Here is a 26,429-nt window from a genome sequence, read left to right on the forward strand (position 1 = left end):
ACCAAGTTTGTACTCATGAAGTAAGTCCAGATGCATTTGTTGCAGTTATCAGGAGACTTGTGTAAAGCATCTGGTTTTACATCTGTTTAAGCAGAGATCAGTTCTATTTTTTGTTAACATAAGCATGTACTGGGCCAGTTGTTGCCCATTCACCTGCCCTTAGAAGCAGGGAATTGTAAATAGATTGCAGACAGCATTAACCTGAGCAAGGATAGGATGCAGAAGAAGATCAGACCTGCTAAAGTAGATATCACTGCAGTATTATTCTAATAATTCTAGCACTTCTGAAAATGAGATTTTGAATCTTCTATTTCTTCTTCTTTTCAGATAATTTTCAAGCTCATAGATATGTCCGCTACAAAGACTGGAGTCTTCAATGTAGTCCTTAGTCATTGTTGTCGATCTTGGATATTTCCCACTATTGATGAGAGAAGTGCCTTGGCAAATGCATTCTTAAATGCTGGAAATTACTGTGAACTTATCACTGAGGCTTGTGTCTTTGGAACTGTATTTAGGAGAGATCAAAGGTATTAAAAAAAAAAAAAATCTTCATTATTTGTTACAATTTTGTGCTCTTTGTTTTCTTTCAAACTTTGAGATAACTATTGAAAACAGTTTTTGTATGCTATTCTGCTAATTTTGTTGCTTTGTCTTTTCATCTGTGAAGACTTATTCAGGATGTGCATGCCTTCATAGAAAATCTTGGAGAAAAATGTGCAGCAAATGTTGTTACAGAAAGGTAATGATTTTGAGGATACATCTTAGAATATTTGATGTGAATTTTGTCTTCATTATGATTGATGCTACAATAGGAAAGATGCTGATTTTGAAGTCAGCTTCTTATCATAGACTCATAGGATATCTTGAGTTGGAAGGGATCCATAAGGAGTATATTCATAACCTTTTAAAATATTGTTAAAAGGTATATACATCATATTATATTCATAATTCAAATACAAAATGTAGAAAAATGCTAAGTATTTTCAGGAAAATATATCCCACTTATTAACCTGAGTGGGACTGAAATAACTACTTCCTCATTGTTTCACCTCATAAAAACAATACTTTTTAGGATGCAGAGCTGATATGTACCTTATCATTGTAGGAAAGACAGTTAAGAAACTCAGGCTTTAATGCAGCTGGATTTGGAGCTTGGCTTTTTAACATTGGTTGTAGGCCTTTTTAGATTGCATACTGGCAATAGGCTGCCTCCAGGCTACTGGATTATTGAACCTTTTTGTAGCTTCACCCCCACCTTTACTCAGCAAAAGTCAGAGAAACCATTCTAACATAGTGTTTTGGGGAGAAAGTTCACTACTCCTGTATTTTCTCCAAAGAGCTTCTTGGTTGCCAAATGTCTGGTTGTGACAGTCTGCAGCTGTGTGATGCTTTGTTACCTATAATGTCATTAATTCTACTTTTGGCATTAATTATTCCAGCTGTCCCTGAATAACTAATAGGAATCGAGTGTTGTTTTGGACTATAATATTTGACCAAAACTGTAAGCATAAATTAGTTCTTTTAAGATTACGGTTTGCAGGCACAGAACTTCAAAAACTTTTTATGATACAGCTATTTCTGTAGAAAATTATTTTAAACACTGAGATGCTATTGAACACCTGTAGATAGAAGCAGGGGCGGGTTATCTGGAACTCACTATTTTTCTTCACCAGCAATGAACAGACTTTAAAATTCTGGTTCTGGCTATTTGCATATTGTTTCACTACAGACAACTTGATGGCTGTATGTTCAAGATGATGTTTGGTGCTTTTTTATAGTTTAGGAATTATCTTTATGTCTGAATGAGTAGGGTTTGATTTTTTTTTTTTTAAATTAATATTTTGCAGTACAAATCGAGATGACCACTATGTTCGGGTTTGTGCTGTTAAATTTCTGTGCTTGTTGGATGGATCGAATATCTTGCATAAGACGTTTATGGAAGACATTTTCATCAAACTACTTGATAAAGTAAACTTCATTTTTCTTGGTATATAAATGTAATGTTAGTACAATTATTAAAATGCAAAGTATTTACATTTGACAGGATGTATTTACAGTTGTTTGTTTAGCCTGTCTAGATTTGCCCAGTAATACTCTTTTATACACTTTTTTTTTGTTGAGACAGAAGTTAATTCAGCCAAACCAAAGTAGTAAAAATGATTTTTCGGGTTTATTTCTTTCTTTTTAGTGGATTTTCTGACTTCATGGAACATTATCCAAATTGTAACCATTGTTCCATTAAGAATCTTCCTTCAGGCTGCATTTTGAAGCACCGCATTTCACTTTAACAATTGCAGACTACCTTTTAAATTGAGAGCACTATTGTCTCCTAATGAGACCTTTATAAATAGAATTAATGGAGAAGGTTGGGGTCTGATTTTCATTTATAACTTAGCTGCTTATGCATTGGCAGTAAAGTCAGTGGTAAATTACTACAGCTGCTAGTAGAACATCACCCATGCATTCTGGTACTATAGAATTCTGCTTTTGTCTGAAGAACAAGAAATGGGTGGTCCTTCATTCCTGTGAATTAACTACTGGAGAAAAATGGATAATATTTGTGTTGTAAGATTGATCAAGTGGGAAAAGCAATCTTTAAAAGTGATTTCCTTATTTGCTTAAATATGAAGCTTAAACAGGTAAAAATAAAGCGTATTTGCATGTTAATTTTAATGTAGGACTTGGATCACCAAGTAATTTTCTTTTTAAAAAGTTAAGGAAATAATTTTGGGTGTCATATATTTTTAAGGCCAAAGTAGAGTATGTAGGGAAGGAATTTAAGCTATGTAAGAATATGAATTTCAAATCTTTTTAAAGTTCCATTTATCTCATCTAACTTTTTTCACATAAAACATGTTGTTGCAGAATATCAATTTCTGTCTCAAAACTAGAGCTGTAGTTACAAGCTGATTTAATTGACAGCATGACTAAACCCATTTTTTAAATGTAGACACTAAAGCAGAAATGTTTTATATACTCATCTCTTCACTTAGGATCTTTAGTTCTTATGTAACTAAATGACAGCTTGAGTCTTCATGCTCCATTTTTACATAGTACTACTTTAATTGTTCATACACAGTAGGTGCTGTAAATTCTTCAACTTTGTGCTGTTTGAAGAGTCTTAATACCTAACGTTTTTTGTTCTCTTAAGTAAGAATATTAAGTGGAATTGTCTATTTTTTCAACTTCCCGAACTTCTCATGGACAACCTTCAAAATTTAATTCTAAATAAATGACATTAATATATTTTTCCTATTTTTATATTTTATATTTATATTTTATATTTAACGCTGATACTAGCTGTGCAGTAGAAGCTGCTTTGTCAGTATAGTGAAGTATATTTCCATGTATTCAATTTTAAAGGCAGAATATGTAATAAACCTTTTAATTTGCTTTTAGGATAAACTGGTATCCAGATCTAGAACGCGCTATTATGCAAACTCTTTACAGCATAGAATTAAAAACCGGGTATGGCAGACACTGTTAGTTCTTCTTCCAAAGCTTGACCAGGTATTGCTCTTCACTATGAGTTTTTAAATAAATACCTACTTTCAAGAATAATTTGGTGTCATGCAAACTGCATATGTTAAATTACAGCAGGGCATAAAAGGCATGTAATCTCTGTGGCTGATGTAGAAGTTTTGTGTAGTTTCATTCTTTCAGTCTGAAGTCATAGATTTATGACACATTTCTAGAGGTCACTGTAAACTGGTTCTTGGATTTGTGAATTACAGGAGACTGTTGCTGTTAAAGCTACCTAAAACTCTGTGCTGACTATCTGATTTAAAGCTTTTAATTTGGTAAAAACATTGCTGCTTTATGAACACTCAGAAAATTGAGACATTTTAGTTTCATCTAATGCTTCTTCATAATAAAATATTTGAAAAGTGTAATAAAGAAATTAGATGGTTCTAAAATGTTTTCGTGTGAGTATTAAAAATATTTCTAATATTATGATAAAGTGAAGAATGTTCTTTTTACTTAGAATTTTTTTCTTCATGGAAATAAGTCTTAGTATACTAAATGATTATCTGATTTTGTTTTCCCAGAATTTTTTGTGTGGAACCCTTGACAAAGTATTTCAGGCTGGATTTGGTAACAATCAGGCATCTGTGAAATACTTCATAGAATGGATTGTTATCTTGAGTCTACATAAATACCCCCAATTCCTTAATAAACTCTGGGATTGCTTTTGCTATGTAAGTAAGGACTTTGGCATTCACTTGAAGAGTAATTTGAATGAAGAGGGTATAGTTTGTCTTCCCATGCCTTATTTTCTGTGTATTTCAATTTTCATTTAGAAGCAGTGGGTTTTTGAGCAGATCAAATTAACTTGGAAGTGAGTCTGAACTATAGTCAGAGACATTTAGAAATTTGTGATATATATGTGGCTGAAGACAAGTGAATTTTTCCAACTGAGAGATTTCCTTTTATAAAGTACTAATCTGGGCAGAGTAGAGCTGGCACAGTGAGTCAGAGCACTCTTCACAGTTGCCAGTGTAAAAGCCATCAGAAACACATGGGTGGCCTAGATGCTAAGTTTGGGAAGATACCACAAAGTCACTTGTGGTTTCCACACCCAGCTTTTGTCTTCTGCATCTTGTTTGTCAGTGGGAACGTGACTCGCATAACGCATGTTCAATTTGCAGCTTTTAATATGGACTTCTTTCACAGTGGAGTTCTATAATGTGATTCCAAACCTGGAGGCAGGGTTTGAATTATGGTACCCAAAAGTTGTGAGAGTGTTGACTGAGGAGAACTGACTTATACTAGCATTTCATTTTTATGTCTTGGATTCTTCTTTAAGTAATGACCCGTAAGAGTTGACCTGTAGAAATAGTAATTGTCTGTATTGATAACCTTGAATTTGTTAGCATTGTACATTTGGGCAGAGCAGAAAAAGTATGTACTCGAACCTCTTCCAGTGTATAGGAAGACATTACTTGCAGTGGTGCCTCTGCTGAAGCTTACCACTTGTAATAGTTAAATGTAGCTGTTTTCTTGCTTATCAAATAGCCTAGTTGCTACTGTAGTTTTTTTTAAAAGCCAAGCAGTAGGACAAGAATTAAAAAAAATAGGAAAACTGTATATATACCTATTTTTTGCCCCAAACCGGGCAGGTTTTTTTAATACTGCTCTGAGGCATCTTTACTTGCTAGTGATGTGTGCTGTGGTTTTGGGGGTTGTTGGGGGGTTTTTTTGCTGTGCAGGGGAAAAAATTTCTCTTTCAGTTTACAGTTCATACTTTTTTTTTTTTAAGTGCATGAGGATGCCTTGTCATGCCTATTTGAACTGATGAAAAGTGCTGTAAGGGATGTAACCTTTTCCTATTTCAGAGTTCCTTCCAAGAGCTCAGGCAGTTGGAATTGCTATCATCTTAGTAGATGATAATCCATTGGGTCAAAGCAATCTCATGCTGACAACAAATGTACTGAATCACAGTGGGCCTATTCAAACAGACCAAGTAGAAAACATGTAGATTTATGAAAAAGGAATACAGATTGTATTTTTAGAGGCTGTCCTGGAAAACTTTTCAATGACTCTGAAAAGGATTTTCAGGATCATATTGAAAAATAAGCTGAACTTGAGGACCCAGTGCAATGCTGTGGCAAAATGGATGAATAGGGAGTATATCTATAAACAGGAGTGGCAAATAGAAGTGTTGGAAACTCATTTCTTCCAGCACGGAGCGTGGGTGAGGCTGATGCTAGGCTATTCTTTCTGTGTCCAGTACCCACATCTGTGATGACATGGAAAAGCGTGAGCACTGAAAAGAATCCCTGAGGTTTTTTATTGGGTTTAGGGTTTTCTGGGGTGGGCGGGGGGGGGGAATACAGTGAATTTGAGTTGAATTTTAGCTCATTTACACTACTGTATGCATCGTTCTGCTTCATGTGTTAGTAAAAAGCAAATAACATATGAGGAAAAATGAAATCTTAATAATATGAACTTTGTATTTTAGCAAGTTTTGCTGTGGAAACACAAAGGTTTTTTTAATAGTGTTGATACTACTGCATCTGTGGAACATGTTGTGGAAACTTAGGGTATAAAAATGTCTTTTGTGCATATTTCTTGTTAAATTCTCTTTTGCTTTAGGATGAAGAAAAGCTTAAAACAAGCATTTGCACATTTTTATCAGTGTTATCACACTTTGACATCATTCTTCAGAATACCTCGGAGAAGGTAAGTTTGACTAAAAGTGTTCATTCTTTATTCAGTTGCACTTTAAATGGATTTCTGAAATAAAAACCATTTTTGCAGTCTGTTTTCAAAACCTTTTTAATACCTACTTCCTACTAAGGTATCCTTTGATATGGAAAATACTAACTTCCTGTCTTGTCACCTCTGAAACATATTGGACTTAAGAAAAATAGCTAAATGGCAGGTGTTCTGGATACACAGGGCCTGATTACCTGTGAGGTTTTCTAGAATAGCTACTCCAGTTTTAACTAAACATGTGGATGCACCTGGGTTTGTTTTTCTTGCTGCTCTTGTTTAATCTGCATGAAATTGGCCAGAGATAACCTGGAAGTAGGTGACCTTTCTATAGAATAACAACACTCAAACATGGAGTTCTTTGGCGATACCTAGTTCATATTATATTTAGAATTCTTATTTGGAATTCTCAATTTTATTATTGAACTTTAAAATAGAAGATGAAATACAGTCAGATGTTACATTAGGTCAACTACTTCACATCTGTAGCAATCCAGGCATTTCTGGTTTGGGGGTTTTTTTTTGTTTGTTTGCATACATTTGCAAGATCAGCTTCTAAGTTCTAGAAAATCAGAAGTAAATATAGAGGTTTCCATGTATGCAGAATAATTTTTAAAGCAAATTAATACAGTTTCAAAACACAAGTGGAGCTGTAGGTCTGTGCCCTAGTGAGAAGGAAGGAAGGAAATCAGGACCGTGTTCTGAAGCCTGTATTTGCAGATATATGTACTGCTAAAGCTTTGGACTTTCTGAAAGGCTGTTTCTTGAGGAAGCCGCTGTTCCTTGGGCCACTCTTACTTCTCTGCTTCTGAATGGCACATTAGGACTTAACATAAATCAAAGAAACTTCTTTATCTTTGTTTTTTTTAGAAGCCAGCTTTGAAGAAGGCCCTCATAGTTGTTCTACAGTGGTGTTTCAACCATAATTTCAGCGTTCGACTTTATGCGTTAGTTGCCCTTAAAAAAATTTGGGGTATGTGCAGACTGTTGCATGTGGAAGAATTTGAAGCTCTGACACCAGTTATTGAATCTAGCCTTCAACAAGTGGAAAACATGCATGGCACAGGGTTAGTAACGTTCTTCTGAGCCATTTGCAGCGTCTAATTTTCTAAAATAGCACTTGATAATTTTTGTGGGGGTTTATAGATTTTTTTAACTGTTTAAAAAGAAACCAAAAATTGAAAATGGAAATCTAATTATCAGCAAAGAAAATGAAGTGTTAATTCAGTGTAGCATTGCAATCTGAAAGCACATGAGGAAAAACTCAAGGCATGTTTGAACAGTGCTCATAGTTTAGAGGTGGGGTAAAAATAGACAGTCAGAAGTGCTTAATTTTCTTACCTGGGGGGTTTTGAAGCAATAACATTCATTCTTCCAAACTTCCTGATACCAGTAAATTCTCAAATATAAAAATCCAAAATATTTTTGGTGTTAATATTTGAAAATACTTTTGTGGGATAAAAATGGATAGGGAAGTTAATTTGGATGATGATTAAATGAACTTTACAGAAATACTTCTCTGCTTACTGATTTGCAAATACAACAATTCAGTTAAATTTTGTACTATCTGTGTGTTTGTATCCTTTTAGCCCAGTTTGTAGGAGTTAATTAAAATTATTTAGAATTTCTGACAGTGTTGTGAGCCAACACAAACTTGGGACTGCTGCTGATGGGCTTTTTATTTTTGAGAACATTAATATTCATTTCCCTGATCAGTTTCACTGTTACATCACCCAAGTTGGTATATCAAGACATGAGATAGAAAAAAAGCAGCAGAGGGAAGAGTCTGCTTTTTTTCTTTGTTTTTTTTTTCTGACAGCTAAAAGTTGTCACTGAACCATAAGCTAGTATTCAGTTTCCTACAGAGGCCTAGATGGGATGCTCCTTCTTGCCAAACTTACTTCTTTTGATAATAGAATTTGGAGACATGTTATGGGCCTTTCTTGAAACATAAATAAAACTTATTTCCTGAATACTGGGGGTTTTGGGGTTTGTTGTTTTTTGTTTTTTTAATGTGTCCATCCTTAATTGTTAAAGTGTTTTCTTTCTCATACAGTATATAGTAAATAGAATAAGGTTGCCTTATTCCAATTTGACAATTTAAAAAAAAAATCCAGTATGTTGCCTTCTTTGTGCATCTTGCATTACTTTCTGCAATTGCAGGAATGCTAGAAGGAACTGGCAGCGAATACAAGATCACTTCTTCTTTGCAACATTTCATCCACTTGAGGATTATAGTCTAGAGGCAAGTCTGAGACTATTGCTGATCATTGTACTTGTGTAGTTTTACAACTATATTTTTATCTTTCTTTGTGTATGCTAATGTAGGATGAATAATGATTAACTATTATTCATTTAAAACTCTGAAAAATTACTTCACCTAAATTGTGATGGATTTTAGACTAACACTGCAGCTTAATTCTCTAATTAATATTGTGTTAAAAACATGGGTTAATTAAGAAGAGGTATGTGTGATGAATGTGCCCGTCTGTGTGGGAGTTAATCAAGTTTCATATTTGTGGCTAGAAAAGTTACTTGTAATAACTGAAGAGCATCTACTTAATTGTATGTAGTCCATTAGGATTTTTGAGACATCTCCTGTTCTTGGAAGTAACTTGAGGTTGCTTAACTAAATTGCTGTTTGATGTGAATGGGATACAGATGTATAACTTCTAGAGCATCTTTCAGCTATCCTTTTTGCTATAGCTTAAATTACTGACAGCTGAATAAACACTGAAGGAAGGAAGGTAAAAATAAGGGTGCAGATAAAAATAAGAGATAGAGGAACTAAGCTGAAAATACAAGATAAACATGAATGTGAAAAGGGGTACATGTGTTCTGGCACAAACAGTGCCATCTTTCAGAGAAGGAATTTTATTTTTGTTTTAACCCATCTTCTGTGAAATATTTTTGTGAATATGCTAGCTGTGACTTGGCAAATGCAGAAATTAAAATCCTGAACAAGAAAAAAAACCAAAACAAACCAAAAAACCCCAAGGCTAATACTTGTTAAGTATTTAAATGTATTCAAGGTGCATCCTCACCTTCATCTTGGGGGTGCATTGGGGTAAAATGTCTGGGTTTTAAACTCTTCTTCTGATTCAGCCTTTCTCTTGCAGTGTGTGTTTGTTCCTCCTTGGTAAATTGTGGTTAGCTGTATCGGTAGCGCTGAGTCGGATTTTACCACTAGATTTTAATGCTTTTGACTATATTCCTTTTGACATTAAATCAACCTGCATTCTTTACTAGAAGTTCATAAGAGCATCTGAAAACTCTTTAGTGTTATGTGTAAAACATTTTCGTAAGACCTCTGTACTGAGAAGCATAGCATTAATTCTTTGGTATTCTAGAATTTCAGAACAGTTATCAATGCAGATCCTTGAAAAAGGTCTAATCAAATAGAGAAAGAGACTAGATTTATGAAAGTTACATATAAAGTGAAGAATATTGAGAGATCTATTAGTAAGTTATATCAAGTACCAAGAAAAACAAGTAGTAAAATCACAGAATGCTAGATAAGATGTGTGCAATAAAATTACCAGAGATTAATTTATTATCTGTTTTGCTTGCTGTAGTGGTGCTCTGCTAATAACACTGTGTTACACTGCAGACAATATTTTATACTCTTCCCCGCCTTTCGGAACTAGCTGAAGATGAATGGATCTCACTCTCTAAGTTTGACAGATTCACTGATGTTCCTTTGCCACCAGCATTTCGGTGGTATCATTCTCGAACGGAACTTCGTGATCTGAAACCAAGTGACTGGTCTCAGCAAGACATGGGTAACATATAGCTAATCTATATTAAATACAATTATTTGTATGTAGTAGCTGTATACATCTGTATTCAATCTGATCTCTGTTTTTCAGCTGAAGTAGAATTGTATCTATGTGAGCAGAGTATATACCATAAAACAATAGTAGATGACTACTGGTGTCTACAGTATGAAGCAGTAGTTTCACTACCGCTTGCGTATCCATATGACTACTGCTTGTTTTTATAGGTTCAAATTCAGCTGAAACAGATAGCCAGACAGAATGGACTGATGTTCAGAAAAAGATTATACCCTGGAAAAACAGTACTCCTAGTTTAGACCTGGAAATGGTGTTTCAGGATCGTGCTGCTAAACTTGGTAAATCAAACAGCAGGCTGATTGTGGTGGCTTCACTTATTGATAAACCTACCAATTTAGGAGGTAAGGTTGACTGCACATTTTTAAACTTTTATTTTAGACCTTAGATCCCACTGGGATAATAATGAATTTCGTCTTATGTTGATAATTAGAAAATTATTTAAGTACTGCTCAGAAAAATAGATCATTATCCTGAAAAAAATGGTAATCAACAGAAATACTACCTGCTTCAGAAGAAGAGGTCTCCTATACTTAGTTTTAAAGAAAAAAAAAAAAGTATTTACATATAGCACACATTAATTTAATTAAATAGAAATTGCTGTAAATCATGCTCAGTTTTTTGCTGTTTTTATATTCTTTGTTACAGTTGAGTTTTTCAACTGTGTATGCAGTTAAAGGAAATAATTTGCTTTTATATATTTTTTTTCTATAACAATTAAACCAAATCTTGTAGACCTACTAGTTTCTCATGAGTGTTGGACAGGAAAGTGCCTGTTCCTGATTAAGTACTCCTTAACAGTGCTGTGCAAGCCATGATACAATAAATCCTGCAAATACTTTATTGCATTGTGCTTGCTGTTGTTAGCAGTTTAAATAACTGCAGTGAGACTATTAATGAAAAATAAGCCTTCTAGTTGGTGCTGTCTGCATTGTAATGCTGTAATGTGTCATTCTCTCAAGCCTTTCATTTAACAGGTGCTGGATTTAGAGCTTAAGCGTATGTGTGTGTCCATCCATCCCTGCCGAGGCTTGTACACTGACCCATTACTTTGTGTAATTAGTATTGCAGAAGCACGTTGTCAGGCGTGCTTTTCTAATTTTTATCTTTCTGCTAAGTTACAAAATGGTTTTGTTTGGGGTTTTATTTTTCTGGTAATGTGGAACAAGGTGTGGCTTGGAACAGAAGCACCTGAAACTGTTTAAAAATAGAGGACTAAAGTAACCATTTCTCTTGGATTCTTTGTCCTTTTACACTTGCTGAAGTATTCTGGCTTGGTGTTTATTTTCTACACAAAAATGACTTTAATTCTTCTGTTTGTAGGTTTATGTCGTACAAGTGAAATATTTGGGGCATCTGCACTAGTTGTCGGCAGCCTTCATTATATACAGGATAAGCAGTTTCAGCATCTTAGTGTTTCTGCAGAGCAGTGGCTCCCCCTTGTTGAGGTGAATGGAAACATTTTAATAGCTGAAAAGTGTACCATACATCTTCAGTTCATCAGATGCATAGTGCAAAGTCTTTTTATCTTGCAAAAATGAACTTTTTATTTAACAGAAGCTTCCGCTGTTACCTCCGAGACTTAATCTTGAGCATTTTGATATAAACTTTGGGTCAACCTCGTAAAAGAGAATTTAAAAAATACTTTTAATTTCTTATTGCTGTGATGAACTGATTATGTGAGCTGTCATTGCTGCATCTTACTCCGTGTTTTATAGTGGTGGGTTGGAATTTAATGTTTGTTTATAAAAGTTGAACAACACTTCCTTTATCTTGCTAGGTCCATTGCTTTTGGTAACTTCATGGGGATAATCTTTGAGTTTGCCTGAAGCTAACTTGTGCTGAGCTTTTAGAACCTATTATCTAGCTTATAAAAATGAGGGTTTCAACCTATATATTTAGTATTTGGTAGAAAATATGTTTGTGATATTTTATAATAATCAGTTTTTCAAGATAAGCTTTAAGTCATCTGAAAAATTCAGTGCAAATTTTTCTTCCCTCCCCCCTGCTATTTATTTTCAGCCTATTAAGATTTTTCTGCAGAACGAAATAGCTGTAGAGCGTTTTGCCTAAAACAGGACGCTTTTGGACACACATTGTCATGGCCTAGTGTCTGTACAGAAATGTACTGATGATACAGTTTCTGTTGCATGAAGAAATTGGCATTTAATACAAATAAGCAGTTTAGAGACTAGGATCAAGACAACTAAGAAATTCTTCACTGCAAGCTGTCACAAGTTGTAGTGCAGGCATGTAAGGCACCTCAGCTTCAATACTGGCTGTTGTATTGTTTGGGGAAGGAATTCCAGGTTAAATAACTGTGCACCTTGTCCCTATGCAAGAGTAGTTCTTTTACATTCAAATGTAAGGCTTGGGGCTATCAGAAGCATGGAAAAGCCTTTGCTCATTGTATTTGTGGAGTACGTTTTTGTGGCATTACTTAACCTCTTGTGCTATTGCTGAAGAGCTTTTAAAATGTTAAGCTATATATATGGACAGAGTCTTTGGGGATAAAAGTCATTCATCTTAAAAACTGTCCAAGTAAATTGACTTTTACAGTAACTTCAGAAGTTTACAAATGGTGATATTTAAATATTTGTATATTTCTCTTTACTTTTGATGGACAGGTGAAACCATCTCAGCTCGTTGATTATTTACAGCAGAAAAAAATGGAGGGCTACACTATTATTGGTGTGGAGCAGACAGCTAAAAGTTTTGATCTTACAGAATATTGCTTCCCAGAGAAGTCACTGTTATTGCTGGGGTAAGAACACACACTTTTTTGTAAATCTACCTCTTGCAGCCCACCCCTTCTACTAGTCAGAGTGTGGTCGTGTGAAAACCAAGTGACACCGGTAAAGGTGGATTTAGAATGGGAAGTGATTATGGAAACAGCAGAGCTTGGTTTTGTGTGCCAAGGAGTGGGAGGTACTGATACCTGCTCCTGAATGATCCTTTTCCTTGTACTTAATAACCTATCTATACGCTGTAACTCCTTTTTTTTTATGGGTAGAGGGAGCAACAGCATGAATTATAGTTTTCCAGGTGTGATAGAGATGTCGTCCGTTCACTTTAGTAATGTGGGGCCCTGTATGTGTAGGCTGCAGTGAGCTCAGCAAGAAGGAGGGCTGCCTGTTGGCCCTCCTTGACTTGGTGAGGAGGACTGGAGCAGAGTGGGAGCATGCAAAGCTGGGAGATGCTTTAAAAATGAAGGATGAGGCACAGGATGAACTAGCAAGTTTTTGCAGTACAAGCAGAGGCTGGGATGACTTCAGAGAAAAGCAATAATCAGTTCCTGTAATCAGGCAAGCCTCAGATGTGACAAAAGGGTGGCTGCTTCAAGAAATCTAGAGGAAAGTGCCTACGAGTCAGAAAGCTTCTGGAATTGCAGGGCCACTGAGCGAGACCAGGAGGAAGGGCTTGCCTGTCCTTTTAGGACAGTATATACCTGTTTTTCAAACCTTTTTGTATGTAGCTTGTCTTTAGAATGTATCACTTTGTTCTTTTCTAATTAAAAACATAGTTCCAATTACTGATAACCTTTGGTATCTTCTGGTGTGCTGATTCTGAAGAGGTGAAACATTTTCAGTTCAAGGCTTCAGTCAGTCTTGACATTCCCTCATACCAAGACCTTACTGAATGTAAAGCAGGCAGTTGAGCTTCCCTGCTGTGCCAGCAGCTTCATGCCCTGGTCATTTCATCTATAGCTGTTTATTTCACTGTACATGGATAGCTTCAAAGTAAAGGCAGAGAGGGAGTCCTTGTGGTCCTATTGCTGGACCAGTGATGATGTGCTCTACCAGTTTTCCTACATCAAAGCTGAGTCAAGTTTCCCCTCTTTTCTTTGTATCTGTAATGTATTACTGCTTTTAAAAACAAAAATCATTTTTTTGCCCTCATCAGTTGTATTGAGGGCAGATGCACTGTTTCTCAAATGGTGTTTGGATGCTGTTGTGGCTTCTGCATCTTCTGCTTTCTGGAACATCCTGTCTTCTCAGATACCAGTTACTGTTTCTTCTTTAATAGAAATGAACATGAAGGAATCCCAGCAAACCTGATTCACCACCTGGATGTCTGTGTGGAAATTCCTCAGCAGGGTATTATTCGATCACTCAATGTTCATGTAAGTGGAGCTCTGCTGATTTGGGAGTACACAAGGCAACAAGTGATCAAGCAAAAACAACAAAAATAACTGCCAGGAGTTTTGTGCCTTACAGCGTAGCTGGGTGACTTCCTATGGTGCTACAACATGAAATTCTGAATAGATGAGATACAAACTCAGGGTGAATGAGGATTCTTAAGTTTTGCATGTTTTGTTCTCTGTGGTGTTCAGACTGACTTTTAAATGCCTTAATACTTTACCTCCTTAAATAAAACTGTTGCATTGGAAATAAATACTATTTATATTGCAGGTGGTGTGCGTGATTTTTTTCTTTCTACTATTAGAACATCAGCATAGTACCATGAACAATCCTGAACTCAAAACATAAGATTTTTACTGCAGTTACTTCAGTTGTGATGACCATGCTTGAAAGGGAAGTGGTACCTTCCTATAACCACAATCAAAATTTACTGTAGCCAAAGTATTTAATGCCTTCAGCATCTAGATATACTAGATTATGTAATTTTTGCAAGGTAAATTCACATATGTTATTACATTAAATGCTGCCCCTTGTTTAAATGTCTTCCACAGTCAAGTTTACTAATCCTGCTCTAAACAGTCTATCTTCAAATGGAGTTGCATCAGTAAGGTAATGAAAAACACTCAATTATACAAAAGGCCATAATGTGAGAATTGTGATAAATAACTGCCATACTTCTAGCAGAGATACTGATTGAAAACTGTCACCACTAATGTAAAACTTCCTCTTGCTTATAAAAAATGAGCACACTCGAAATACGTGAGTTACATATCATATGCACAGGATGCATTAGGTCTTCTAATGGCTGCTGTTTTATAAATTGATGCCTGACTTAAAACAGAGTTTAAAATACTTTGAAATACTTGGTTAGCAACAACTATATTATACCACCACCTCCTTTTAACAAGAAGGGGAAGCTGGAATGGACCTTTTTTTTTTTTTAAGGAAAAGCTTGTTCACTTACTGGAAAACAGTTTTATTGTTCTCTTTAGAATATGCACATTACACTATTAAATAATCATTTATTCCTGTGAAACAATTTGACTAATTAGGCATTCAAAACCTTAGATTTGTGAACAGCCCTGCACCCCTATTTCTTTGACACATACTCATGAAAAAGCTGTCCGTGGCCATCTTTTTTTCAGCAGATGCAAGAGACCTTGCAACAAGAACAGCAGCCTGCATTTCTGGGAGACGGGTTACCAGTTCTTGAGCTCACGTAGCTGCTTCTGCTTTCTCATGCTTCTTCCTTCCATAGTTATCCTCACTAGATTTATTTTGAAAGCAGAGTACCTATCACTTTCCAGCAGCTTCTGGAGGATGATAGCCTTCTGTTTCAAGCTTTTTTTTATATTTTAAAAAGTCTCTTCTTTTGTCAAAATGTTTAACCTGTTTAAAAAGAGAAAAGATGTTCATCAGAAGAAAGGGCTTTGTGCATCACAACAAGACTAAGGAATAAACAGTCTCTTTGATCACTGAACTTAAGGATGACTTTAATTCAATATGCTAGTTAGGAGTTTCTTGCTCTGTTGAAGTAGAAGACTAAAGAGTGGAGTGTGTTTTTTTTACCATTTTGAAAGTGCACTTTGGTTTTCTGTCATACCCCCCCATTACTTCCATGAACATTAAAAAAAAGCAGTCTATTGCTTTGGTACTTTCACTGCTATGAACAAAGACTATTTGTAATGCAAAGATAAGTCCAGCAGCTTTTCTATGTGTAATGTTTGTATTCAGTGCCTAGAGCCACTGATGTGCCTGGTGCAAAGCGCTGCAGATGAAACCATCATCACTAGAGATGACATATGGCAGAACTGCAGCATACAAAGCATCAGTCAGTACAGCAACTGTGAATGTACTTGGGTTTTTTTAACTGACTTCAGTCTACTGGCTCCAATAGGAACTGTTCAGCCCCTCAGGCACTGCTGTTACTAAAAGGCAATGCCTATTAAAAAAGTTAAGAATTACAGCTTGAGCTTAGGAAACTAAAAAAGCACAACATGAATAAATTACGTGTAAGTGGATGGTTGTGAAATTATACTGCATGAAGGTGGCTGGTTTTATGCACAAGAAGCTATTGGATGCCGGTCTTAAGATGCCAAGGATCTCCCAGACCTGTGTGTCACCTCCCTTCTGCATTAGCCTTTCATCTTTAGTAACGGTAATTTCTGTGCACTTCTAAAAGCCTCTGACCATCTTTCAGAACTTTTTAAATTAAACAGTAAGCCTGTATGCTTGCGTAGTTGTGTATTTATCTGAAAGTTCGAGGTCGTATTTTCCTTTCCCTTTATGCTATATGCTACTGTCCATAGTTCTCGGCCCAGTCAGTGGCCCGCTCGGTTAATTTCCCCGCGAGACCAAAAGTCTGCAAGCCAAGTTACGCTTGACAAGGGCGCAGGCTTATCTCTGAGAAAGCGTAAGGCCGCGCTCGTCCTGCGGTCCGAGAGGCGGGCGTTGCCGCCGCGAAGAAGGCGAGTGTAATTCCTTGCCGATGCTGTCACTAAGGCTCGCAGAAGCGCTGCGTGCCCCTAGTACGAGCTGTGGGAGGCCGCGGCGGCTGCTGCTCACCCACTGCTGCGGACAGCGGGCCTCGAAGGACAGCCGCAGCTTCTCGCACTGGGACGCATCGTCCCCGTGCCTATCCAAGCACTGCCAGAACTCGTCCCGGGCCCCCCAGCAGGCCTTCCTCTCCTCCATCGTTGGCGCCGACATCTTCACTGCCGACCTGAACACAGAACGGCCGTTACCCGAGACCCCGCGCCGGCTGCGAACCCTCGCCGCTTCCACGGCGGGGCCCGACGCCGCCCTGCCCGCGGTCCCAAGGCACCGGGGGAAGGGGGTGCCTGAGCGGCAGGGAAGGCCCCGGCCCCGGGCCCGGGCCCGCACCGCACTCACCCGCCGGCCCCGGCCTCCCGCGGCGAAGGTCGCGCTGCCGGAAGCGGCGCCACGCTTTTCTTAGTGCGCAGGCGCAGCTCCGGCCGTCCCGGCTGAGATTGGCAGGCGGGCCGGTTGTCCCGCCCCCCCCCGCCCCGGCGGGCAGCGGAGCTGCCCCAAATCCTCCGGCCCGCAGCCGTTCCGTCCCCACAGGCCCTGCCGGGGTGCTGTTGTCGGCCGTGAGGCGGAGGAGAGAGGGCCGTGGGTCGGCGGGAGGCGTGTTTAAAACCCCAGCGATGGGGGGCTTCGCGGGCTGGTCCGCAGCTGTGCCCACCCTACAGAAACCGCTCCGGGCAGGCTTCTCTGACGGGCCCTGTCGCTACGTCAGGCTGATAATAAATAAAAAAAAAAGGAAGAAGAAGTGGTTTACCCCAGTGGAAGAAAAAATTTACCCGTCGTAAGGGTGTTAAAGTAATACCAGAAGCCTGAGGGCTGGCCGCGTGGGCACCTGGTGAGCTCAGCCCAGCGGCAGCACCAGGCCTGAAGCAAGTAGTATCCAGGAGCAAACCCTGTTCCGTTGTTTTCTTCGGGATTCGGTGGTGTTTCCTCATGGCAGTCTCTGTGGCCGAGGAATTGATAAGTCTTCCTTTTCCACACCAGCCTCCTGGAAATGCGGACCAGTTTCGCAGTTTCCAAAAGGATGGCACGTGTTTCATAGTAATGCGCTGCAGTTTTGGGAAGGGTGATGTTTTGGCAGCTGGGAAGAGCCTAACTCAGCGAGGTGCTGAGCCCCTGGCAGCTCCCCAGCTAGTGGCTTTACCAGGAGCTTGTCGATAGCCGGTGCTCCTGGTGTGTGAGGCCACCGGGCAGCTGGGTCGGGGAGCGGGTGTAGCTGTCGACCTACCTTGAGCTGGGTTTCTTCCTCAGATAATGATTTCTGGTTGTTGTTGGTGGGCACGCTTTTCTGGTTCTCCTTGCAGGTGGCTTGGTTGTCTCGATACAAGGAAAGGTATTTTAAGAGGAGACTGAGGATTTGCACTTCTTCAGCGGAGCCCCCTGTAAGCCAGCCAGATCTGGAGAGGATTTTGTTTGTCGAAATACCTAACTGACCCCTTTGAAGGGATACTGCTTTGGAGCAAAGTGAATGTGACTGCTGCTGTACACTGTACGGTATATAACACAGCCTGTGTTCTCGTCCCTGCCTATTTGTTTAACCACCTTCTGTTTGCTAGGCCATGATAGGTAAGAGATAGAAATGCAGTAATTTGATTTCTAATAGAACAGGGGCTTTAAGGTGAGTGGAAGTCACTACAAAAGTAGAATTTAAGTTATGTTTTTCTGTTGTAAAGAACTAATATAGAAGTAAATTTGTATTACAGCTTACTTATGACCCTTTTGTGCTCAAGCTTTTGCGAAGCAAGCTTTTACAACATGAATATTGGAAAGAAAATTAATGTTAAGTCTCAGGACTGAAATGTGGTAATAGGAAATGTCAGTTGTGTTTTAGATTTCAAAATTTATGGTGCATGTAATGTTGTTTAGTTACTGCATTTATGAAACAGAGGGGATAATGCAATTATATATAATTAATCACAAAGCCCAAATAGCACATCTGGGATATTTGTGATAAATAGTTTATTCTTTAATGACCTGTAGCCCAAGAAATAACTCACTGGAGACAATTGTAAATAACTCTGTGTAATGGATATTATGGAAATTTAGTGATCTGGTTTTAGAAAGTGCCTGAATAGAAAGAAAAAGACAGATTTATCTGATACATTTTTAATGGCAATACTTCCATTTGGTTAAAATGCTATCATAAGGAGCTGGATTTTTTTGTTGTTAGTTAGCCAATTCTAAGTGTCTATCTTTAGTCTTTTACTTTGGGGAAATGTGTCTAGTAAGTAATAAATGGGATATATATGAGCCAGGCAGAGGCAAACGTTCTAGAAAGATGTGAGCCTGAAAAAATTCTGGATTTGTTAGGTGCACTGGTTGCCACAGTTGAAGCCTTTGAATTACATTTCCATTTAGCGGTTAGTGAGATAGATGTTAAAGAAATAGCTGTCCGTCTCCCACTGAAACTCTTGCCAGCAATGCATTAAAGTGAATCGTGTGGAGTTTATACAGTGGTTCAGCTCTCAGACTCTTTTGTGCCTACTCTTGTTAATTGGGATGCAGCATTTGTGTGTGCTTTGCCTTCCAGTTAACATCTGACAGATCTCTCCTCACCTACAGCCTTACTTACCCCATATTTAATTGAAACTTGCCCAGCACATTCTGGATTGGCAACCCTAATGATTTCTCCTTTCACTTTGGAAGCAATTAGCATGTTACAGGTGTCCCTAGGACTAACAATGTCAGCACTCCTTGATGTTCTATAGCTGTGTTCAGCTTTGTGCTTATACTGGAAGCTCAATTAGCTTGTTATTGTCGCATTGAAAGATGCTGATATATGATCCTTATCCATAACAGATTTTCAGGGAACTGAATTTAAAAACAAGTTCTTTAAGCAATATAGCCCTGTATCCAACCATTTATTTAGCTGGAAATAATAACAAAATCTTACCTCAGGCAGCCTGGGACATTCTTTTCTGTTGTTGAGCACCAAGCAGTTTTTTCAGTAACAATTAAAAAAAATACGTAGTGCGAGAGAACCATATCTTAAGATTTTCTGTTTCTTGCTTCTCAGATGTCCATGAAGGATGTAACTCTGACTCCTGTGGTCTTACAGTGTTCCTTGCTATGCCTCGTGAAAGAAAATAATTAAAAAAAAAAAAAAAAGGGCAAAACAAACACACGGATTAATTGTGCCTGGTATTATTTAAAAAAAGGAATAAATTAAGCAAAGAAACACCATGAACTGCAAACAGTAATCACCCTCTTCTACTCCTCTTGTGAAAATGTTTTAACAGAGATTACTTAAATGGTTGAGCATCAAGCATCTCTCTGAGTGGATCTCTTGAGACCCTGTGTGACCAAATTTCAGATTCTACTTTCATCCATTTACTGGCTAAAGACCCTCATGGGTTACTCTTGGCAGTAACATCAGCTTTGAAGATGCAGTCTGCAAAGGCGAGTGTAGAAACACTCTTTGTTTTTGTGGAGAGGAAGCATTTATACATCTTTATTGTTTAAAGGCTTCCTTACATTGCTTTCTGACTTAAATTCCCTTTCAAATAGGTCCTTCTTTAACAGAACAGGTAATTTTTATCTTTAAAATACCTTTTAAAAAATCTTTTAAAAAGTAAATATCCCTCTTGAAGAGTCAGGCTTCAGAGAAGACCACTGATTTTTTGAGCAATAATTTTCTGAGCTTTGTAAGAGAATTGCTTAAGAACTGGCAGACAGTTAATGAATTCCTTAGTTAATAATTAATGAGTTCATTATTTAGTAGCCACTGATAATACTAAATGATCTGTCTATGTTTATTAATAAAACTTCTTTCTGAAACCAGGACATTTACATAGCCTTGCATTTAATACCAAACATTTGCAAATAAAGATCTGAAAGAGGCATATTAAATTCTAAACATTTAAGAAATGTATGCTGTACTTTCTGTGGCCTTATGCGAAGCAGTCCTCTTCATTATTTCATGAAGACTTAATGTTGAGTTTTACTTCTATGAATTTCCTTTTAAGAATAACATGCTTAAACTTCATTGGATGAGTTAGCAAAAATTTAGGGTTTTGAATGAATAAAGAAGAAGGAGTGTATGAGGAGAAAGAAAACTGTAGCTTTTGTTTGGTGGCCTTAGCAAGTCGATTTTCTGAATCTCTAAGAAAATGTGCATTATCATGTTATTTTTCAACTAAATGTGTTTTGGGGCTCTTACCTTGATTTCCTCATAATGCTGTCTTTGCTGGGTGTCATAATGAGCATCCCTGCACTAGGGAGTGCCAATGTGACATGAACATAGAGAATTAAGCACGTGACTTGGGACACTAAGAGAGAGATGGACAGATATAGAGACTACCACAGCTTTCTGCGGTAGCTCTGCATGTATCGGAGGGCTTGATGTGTGGGTTCATCAGGTAGTGCTGGAGGGGATTTGACTAGGAAGGACTAAGCCATCTGTGCAGGCTGGTATGGAGACAGAAGGAGAAAGAATAGACAGAAAAGTGATTTTCACCTTCTCCAGACCTCTGTTTAGTGATCTGAAGCCTGCTGAGAAAAGGCTTGCTTGTCCTTGTGACCTCTCATGGACATCAATGGAGTAGTCTGTGGAACGCAGTCTGAAATTCACTAGTCTACCTAGAGGAGTGGCGATTATGATGAAGGAAAAAAACCCAGCAACTGGAGGTTTAGGATTCTTTTAAGGTGATGAAGTCATTTACATTCATTGTAGGCACTTGTTTTTAACACCAATATTCCGGTTTTGCTCAGTTGTTAGGAATGAAGAAGACAGAAAAAGGAGTATTTTGGGAAAAGCACGCAATGGTAAGGTGGGAAGACTGACTGATTCTTACTCTTCTGTTGGCTCTCGATTAGCAATTCTCCAAGCCTACCAAGGATGAGACAAGCTTGCTTTGCAGCAATGTTGATGCTCAGCTTTTTGCAAGAAAGCTAGAGGGGAAACGAGGAATCTTCCTGTTCTACAAGCAGACCAATTTTCAAAGCTATGTAAATGGAAGAAGAAAACTTATCTTTTGGGTTTCATTTGGATGCCTTCAAATTTCTGTGGCATGTTACGTACTAAAAGCAAAGAAGTGGTTCCTAGTTCTCTCTGAGATTGAAACACATACTAAAATTATTTACAAAAAATCCAGCTGCATGCTTGCATTCAGGTATTGTATTTAATAATCCATCAGCTGCAGCGATTACCTTATGCTCACTATAAACATTGTCTGTGAAGCGTAGGTGTAGTGCACCAGATGAGATTGGTTACACATGCACAAAGGCAACATTGTTCTCAAACATGGTATTTGTTCTCAAACATGGTATTTGTTCTCAAACATGGTATTTGTTCCCAAGATCAATATCAATTTTCTCAGCAGCCAAGCTAGCAAGTGACAGGCCTTTGACCAAATCCAAAATCACACAGTGAAAGAGAGATGGTTTTGTTTACAAGTCAGGAAGGCATTTAAAATGTATAATTGGCCAAAAGTCACAAGCAGGGTATTATGCAACTTACTCTGCTTACTAGGCTGCTGTCATTAAAGACTTGGCAGCTTCAGAAGCCGGAGGGACAGTGAGACCTACTGCTGGGAGACAGCAAAGCTGTGTTCACTGGCCCATAATGTATGCTCATAGCCAGCAGAACAGGAAATCCAAGCTGAAGTTCACATTTTGTAAGTCCTTACAAGTTCTGCTGCTTGGACCTCACTGGAATCCAGCTTGTAGGATTCTTTTAAGAATCTTATAAGAACCTTCTAAGCGTCTGGGTCAGTCATGGATATGTGCAGAAGCTGGAGTTTGGTGTAAATAATGTGCAGAAGTTAGCCAAGGCAGCCCTCCCCTAAGGAAAGGCAAGGAAGTCTCAGTCTCAATAGTCTTGTCCTTTAAAGTTAAAAGGAGTCTGAAGGATGGGTGGCTTTCTACAGACTCGTCTTGGCCCTTTTTTTGAGAGAATAGGAAGCCCTGCACTTAGATTTCTGAAGAGTCTCTAACAATGCTTCTTAACAAAGAAATGAAGCTACTGTGGATCAAAAGAGAAGGTTTTCTGGTGGACTAATAACTGGTTAGTGAGGCAGGAAACAGAGCAGGAATAAATTATTGCAGTTCAAAAGCAGAGGGATTACCAAAGGAGCTGTGCTGAGGCCAGTCTTCTTGTATGTACTCATAAATGATGGGTCAAAAAAAACCCATTTACTGATCGTACTTCTTTACTGATTCAGGAGAGCGAAAACTAAAACTGAGAGGATCTCTCGCTGTCATGTGGCCATGCAGCAAAATAGCTGGTGGCATTCAGCATTAATAGACACGAGGTAATGGACATGGTGAAAAAGTCTAAAATCCATGGTGCGGGGCTCTACATTTACTGTTATCACTTATCAGAAAGATTCTCAATTTATTGTGGATAACTCCATCCAAGTTAAATCACATCTCCTTTAGTTCTCTTCATTTGAGTGAAAGATGCTCTGCAGGTTGATTGCTGTTGTTCCCAAACAATGCACTGATGGCTATCTTGAGATGTTAGGTGGACTGAATCTAGAGCTGGGGTGAAACCTGGAAGTGAAGAGCTAGAAAATTCTTTTGAGTTCTTTTCTGAAGAGATCATGTAGTTCAGCAGTAAAATTAAAGAAATGTCTCTAGATCATTGCAGAGAAACTGCATGTAACAGGTTGTTAAATATACTAGTAATCTGAGCTCCACAGCCTCCCTTGTCTAAGCCTTTTCCAGAATTCTAACTCTCCTTGTAAGTTCCACTCTTCATTACTGAGAATTAAGTTGGTTGCATCCTAGTGCATCTGCAATGTGCATGGAGAAATACTGATCGCCGCCTTCTTTAGAATGATCTTGTGCATATATAAAGATCCCTTTAACAGAGTTTCAGCTAGAATAGAGAAATATGAGGCTTATTATTTTCAGAAACATTAATTTGAGCTACTGGTCCTGTCCTTAGGAATGTGATTTCCTCTTAAGATTTTTAGGCTGCAGGTGGGCATCTGTTCGTTGGACTTCCTTCTTGCTTCCACAAGATCTTTCAAGTCCTTTTTTTCTTATTTCTCTTTTCAATGTTCAGGAGTTTTAGATAAGGTGCAGGTTATTATGGAAATGCCCTAGAACATGCCAGCTAAAGAAGAAAATCTAATTGCTTCTCTTTTAATAATGATGAGCTAGTTAAACTCATCCATCAAAATCCATTACTGCTGGCAGTTTCTGCAAAGACTGCTTGCACGAGGACTGGACTGTGAAAGAAGCTTCTCAGCCTCAGCCTTTGCCAAGGAGTAGCTCACATTTGGAGGCCTTGAAGGACTCTGTCCTTTCTGCAGTACAAATCAGGGACATGAAGCCAAACTCGCCGTAGTTGATGACTTTACAGCATGTGCACAGACCCCATTTCTTCAAATTGGAGTTGTAGCAAGGGGCAAGTGGGCACGTTCCCCTGGAAAGTGTTTCCCAATTTCTGTCCTGATCCCATCGGCAGCTCTCCTGTGCTCCTGCTTCACACCAGCTGCATTGTTTCTGCCTTCTGTTCTTTCCCCATTCCTTGAAGGAACTCCCGGTCCCAGCCTGCTTTCTGAGTCTGTGCAGCCCTCCATAAGTCCCAGCCTGCTTTCTAAATCCACATAGCCCAGGTGGGTGACTGGAGCTATACCTAGGGCTTCTGAACTGCTGAAGACCTATGACATCCTTCTCAGTGAAGAGGAGGGGTGTTTCACATGTGCTCCTGTTGTGCAGATTTGTGGCTTTATTGGGAATATGATACAGAGCTACACAAGTCAATTCAGACTTCTGTATTCACTGCACAGGGAAACCTTCACTTTCCAGTGGGTTTGCAGGCCCGCAGGCATAGTAGCAGAAAGGTTTTTGACCAGAAATGGTGTCAACCTGGTGATACTACTTTCTCTATATGTTGAAGATACTGTCTGTATTAGCCCTGACCAACTCAATATTGCACTAGCTTTGTTACAGAGCACTCTGGAGAGCTAGGGATGAGTGACTTGTCCCTGAGCTAACAGGAGACATTAATTCAGCCCCAGAACTTGATCTACAGGTCTACTAGTCTCCCCTCAACCCCCAAAGCTAGATATTGGTTTCAGTGTCTTCTGTTCATCTGTTGAGTATTGTGGTTGGACTTCTGCCTTTCATCGCTATTTTCTGAAGACTGCTGATAGGAATACAACCATCCTAGACAGAAGAACAGGAGAAACTTTTTAAAACAAGACCAGCTCTGACTCACATGCTAATGAAAGGTTCATGCAGTCACTGTGGAGAGCTACAATAAAAAATTATGACGAAGGCAGCAGCAGGAGACAGCTACAGACAAGAGGCCAAGGAGAAAGATGTGCAAGGGAGGGGGAGAACTGCTGTTCCTTCCTTGGATTCCTCACTGCCGTATTGTGCGGCAGCAAAAGCCGGCAGCTGCAGTGGGGTCTGGTGATGCTATTTACTTTCCTGAGATTTTTTTTTTGACTTGCTGTTTTAACAAGCCCACTGGATCATTACTGGTTTCCTCCTTTGCTGGAGGAGCCAAGATGCTTTGTGAGGGCTAGGCTGGGGCAGAAGGCTGCTGATCCAGGTCAGCCCTTGAAGAAGGGTGCACACTGGTGGCTGGTAGTGCTCTGCGAGGGCAGGAGCCACACAGTGACGATGCAGGAGACCAGCTTCAAAGACACCAGGTAGCAAGGCCTGATGCTGCAGGGACCTGCAGTTCTGCCTGAGGAGGAGGTTTGAGGTGGCCAAAGGTGGGCTAAAAGTGCTGGTTCCAGGCTTGTGTTTCCCTCTTCTCCAGAGGAGGTATGGCCCGGCAGAGCAGCGTGGGGTCCATAGAGGCCAGCAGTGGGTCTGACTTGCAGGGTGCTGCAGAGATTGCAGCCAGTGCTTTGGCCTATGAGGGCAAGAAGGGGAGCCTGCCACAACTCAGCCCTCATCTCCAAGGCACTGAATTTGTCCTGGGAGTCCTTTAACAGCCCAAGATGAGGAGGGTTCAATCTTGCCTTCACCTGAAAGGTAGCCCGGTTACATCTAATGCCTTCTCAGAAGGGTTTGCTCTCTGCCTTGCCCTTCTGGTGAGAGCCAACAACTCCAGTTCCTTTCATTCCTCAGCTCCAGATCCGTGAAGCTTTGGCACTTACAGATGCAGACACATACCCATATGGACATGCTGCTTTCTTGACATTCTAGTTGCATCCTGGGCTTCACTGTCTGGAAGGTTTTGCTAAGCAGCAGCTCGCTGTCAAGTCAGGTGTTTATCCTTGGGGCAAGGTGTTGTCTGAAGAAATATAGGTCACTTCATCTGATTAATTTGTTTATGTGTAGTTTAGAATTGCTGATCATGGGTAAATCTAGTTTGCTCAGCTCCCACTCAGGAGAGAGATGTAATAAAGTGCCGTTTGAAATCCCAGCCCTTGTGTGTGTTTAGCCTGTTCTCGGGAAGGATGAGCCAACAAAAGCAATGACAGTTGCATCTGGTAAACCAGAGTTTTACTGATGCTGATATCCATTCTGGTGCATAAATTCCTCCACAATCCTTACTGAATGTTAAAAAAATCTGCTGCCGTTTTAGTCATAAACACGTTAGTTAGTTGCAGTTTTTAAAGTGGCATTTAGAGTCTTTTGGATACCTACCAGACTGCATCAAACACAGAACACAGAGATGACAGAAGATGCCACTTATTGGGACTATGGAAAATGGAAGGACTCTTTGTACCTTCTTCTCTGGCCTTGCCTCAGGCAGGGTGCT

General features: G+C 39.0%; 2 protein-coding genes and 1 long non-coding RNA gene across 8 annotated transcripts in view; 1 reads left to right on the forward strand and 2 right to left on the reverse strand.

Moving 5' to 3' along the window:
* The window catches only part of TARBP1 (TAR (HIV-1) RNA binding protein 1), a 39,725-nt gene extending 25,247 nt beyond the window's left edge, over window positions 1–14,478 (forward strand). For 2 of the 6 annotated variants that reach the window (XM_069800728.1, XM_069800729.1), the window contains exons 18-30: window positions 328–527; window positions 668–739; window positions 1,848–1,968; window positions 3,400–3,510; window positions 4,050–4,199; window positions 6,097–6,183; window positions 7,087–7,283; window positions 8,380–8,461; window positions 9,827–9,998; window positions 10,220–10,411; window positions 11,391–11,515; window positions 12,695–12,831; window positions 13,971–14,478. In XM_069800728.1, the coding sequence (XP_069656829.1) occupies window positions 328–527; window positions 668–739; window positions 1,848–1,968; window positions 3,400–3,510; window positions 4,050–4,199; window positions 6,097–6,183; window positions 7,087–7,283; window positions 8,380–8,461; window positions 9,827–9,998; window positions 10,220–10,411; window positions 11,391–11,515; window positions 12,695–12,831; window positions 13,971–14,259 (1,935 nt within the window). In that variant the 3' untranslated portion in view covers window positions 14,260–14,478. The remainder of the gene's footprint in view (window positions 1–327; window positions 528–667; window positions 740–1,847; window positions 1,969–3,399; window positions 3,511–4,049; window positions 4,200–6,096; window positions 6,184–7,086; window positions 7,284–8,379; window positions 8,462–9,826; window positions 9,999–10,219; window positions 10,412–11,390; window positions 11,516–12,694; window positions 12,832–13,970) is intronic. The other 4 variants (XM_069800730.1, XM_069800731.1, XR_011327538.1 and 1 more) reach the window with 3 other exon arrangements.
* Window positions 14,479–15,169: 691 nt separating this feature from the next.
* COA6 (cytochrome c oxidase assembly factor 6) lies at window positions 15,170–17,202 on the reverse strand. The gene is made up of 3 exons (XM_069800732.1): window positions 17,102–17,202; window positions 16,775–16,931; window positions 15,170–15,598 (listed from the first exon to the last, which is right to left on the reverse strand). The coding sequence occupies exons 2-3, from the start codon at window positions 16,916–16,918 to the stop codon at window positions 15,506–15,508; spliced, it is 237 nt and encodes a 78-aa protein (XP_069656833.1). The 5' UTR covers window positions 16,919–16,931; window positions 17,102–17,202; the 3' UTR covers window positions 15,170–15,505.
* Window positions 15,764–16,768, reverse strand: LOC138688656 (uncharacterized). The gene is made up of 2 exons (XR_011327540.1): window positions 16,193–16,768; window positions 15,764–16,137 (listed from the first exon to the last, which is right to left on the reverse strand). It is a non-coding gene; the product is annotated as an uncharacterized lncRNA (long non-coding RNA).
* Window positions 17,203–26,429: the final 9,227 nt, after the last annotated feature.

Source organism: Haliaeetus albicilla, chromosome 13, assembly GCF_947461875.1.
Source record: "Haliaeetus albicilla chromosome 13, bHalAlb1.1, whole genome shotgun sequence".
Classification (NCBI taxonomy): domain Eukaryota; kingdom Metazoa; phylum Chordata; class Aves; order Accipitriformes; family Accipitridae; genus Haliaeetus; species Haliaeetus albicilla.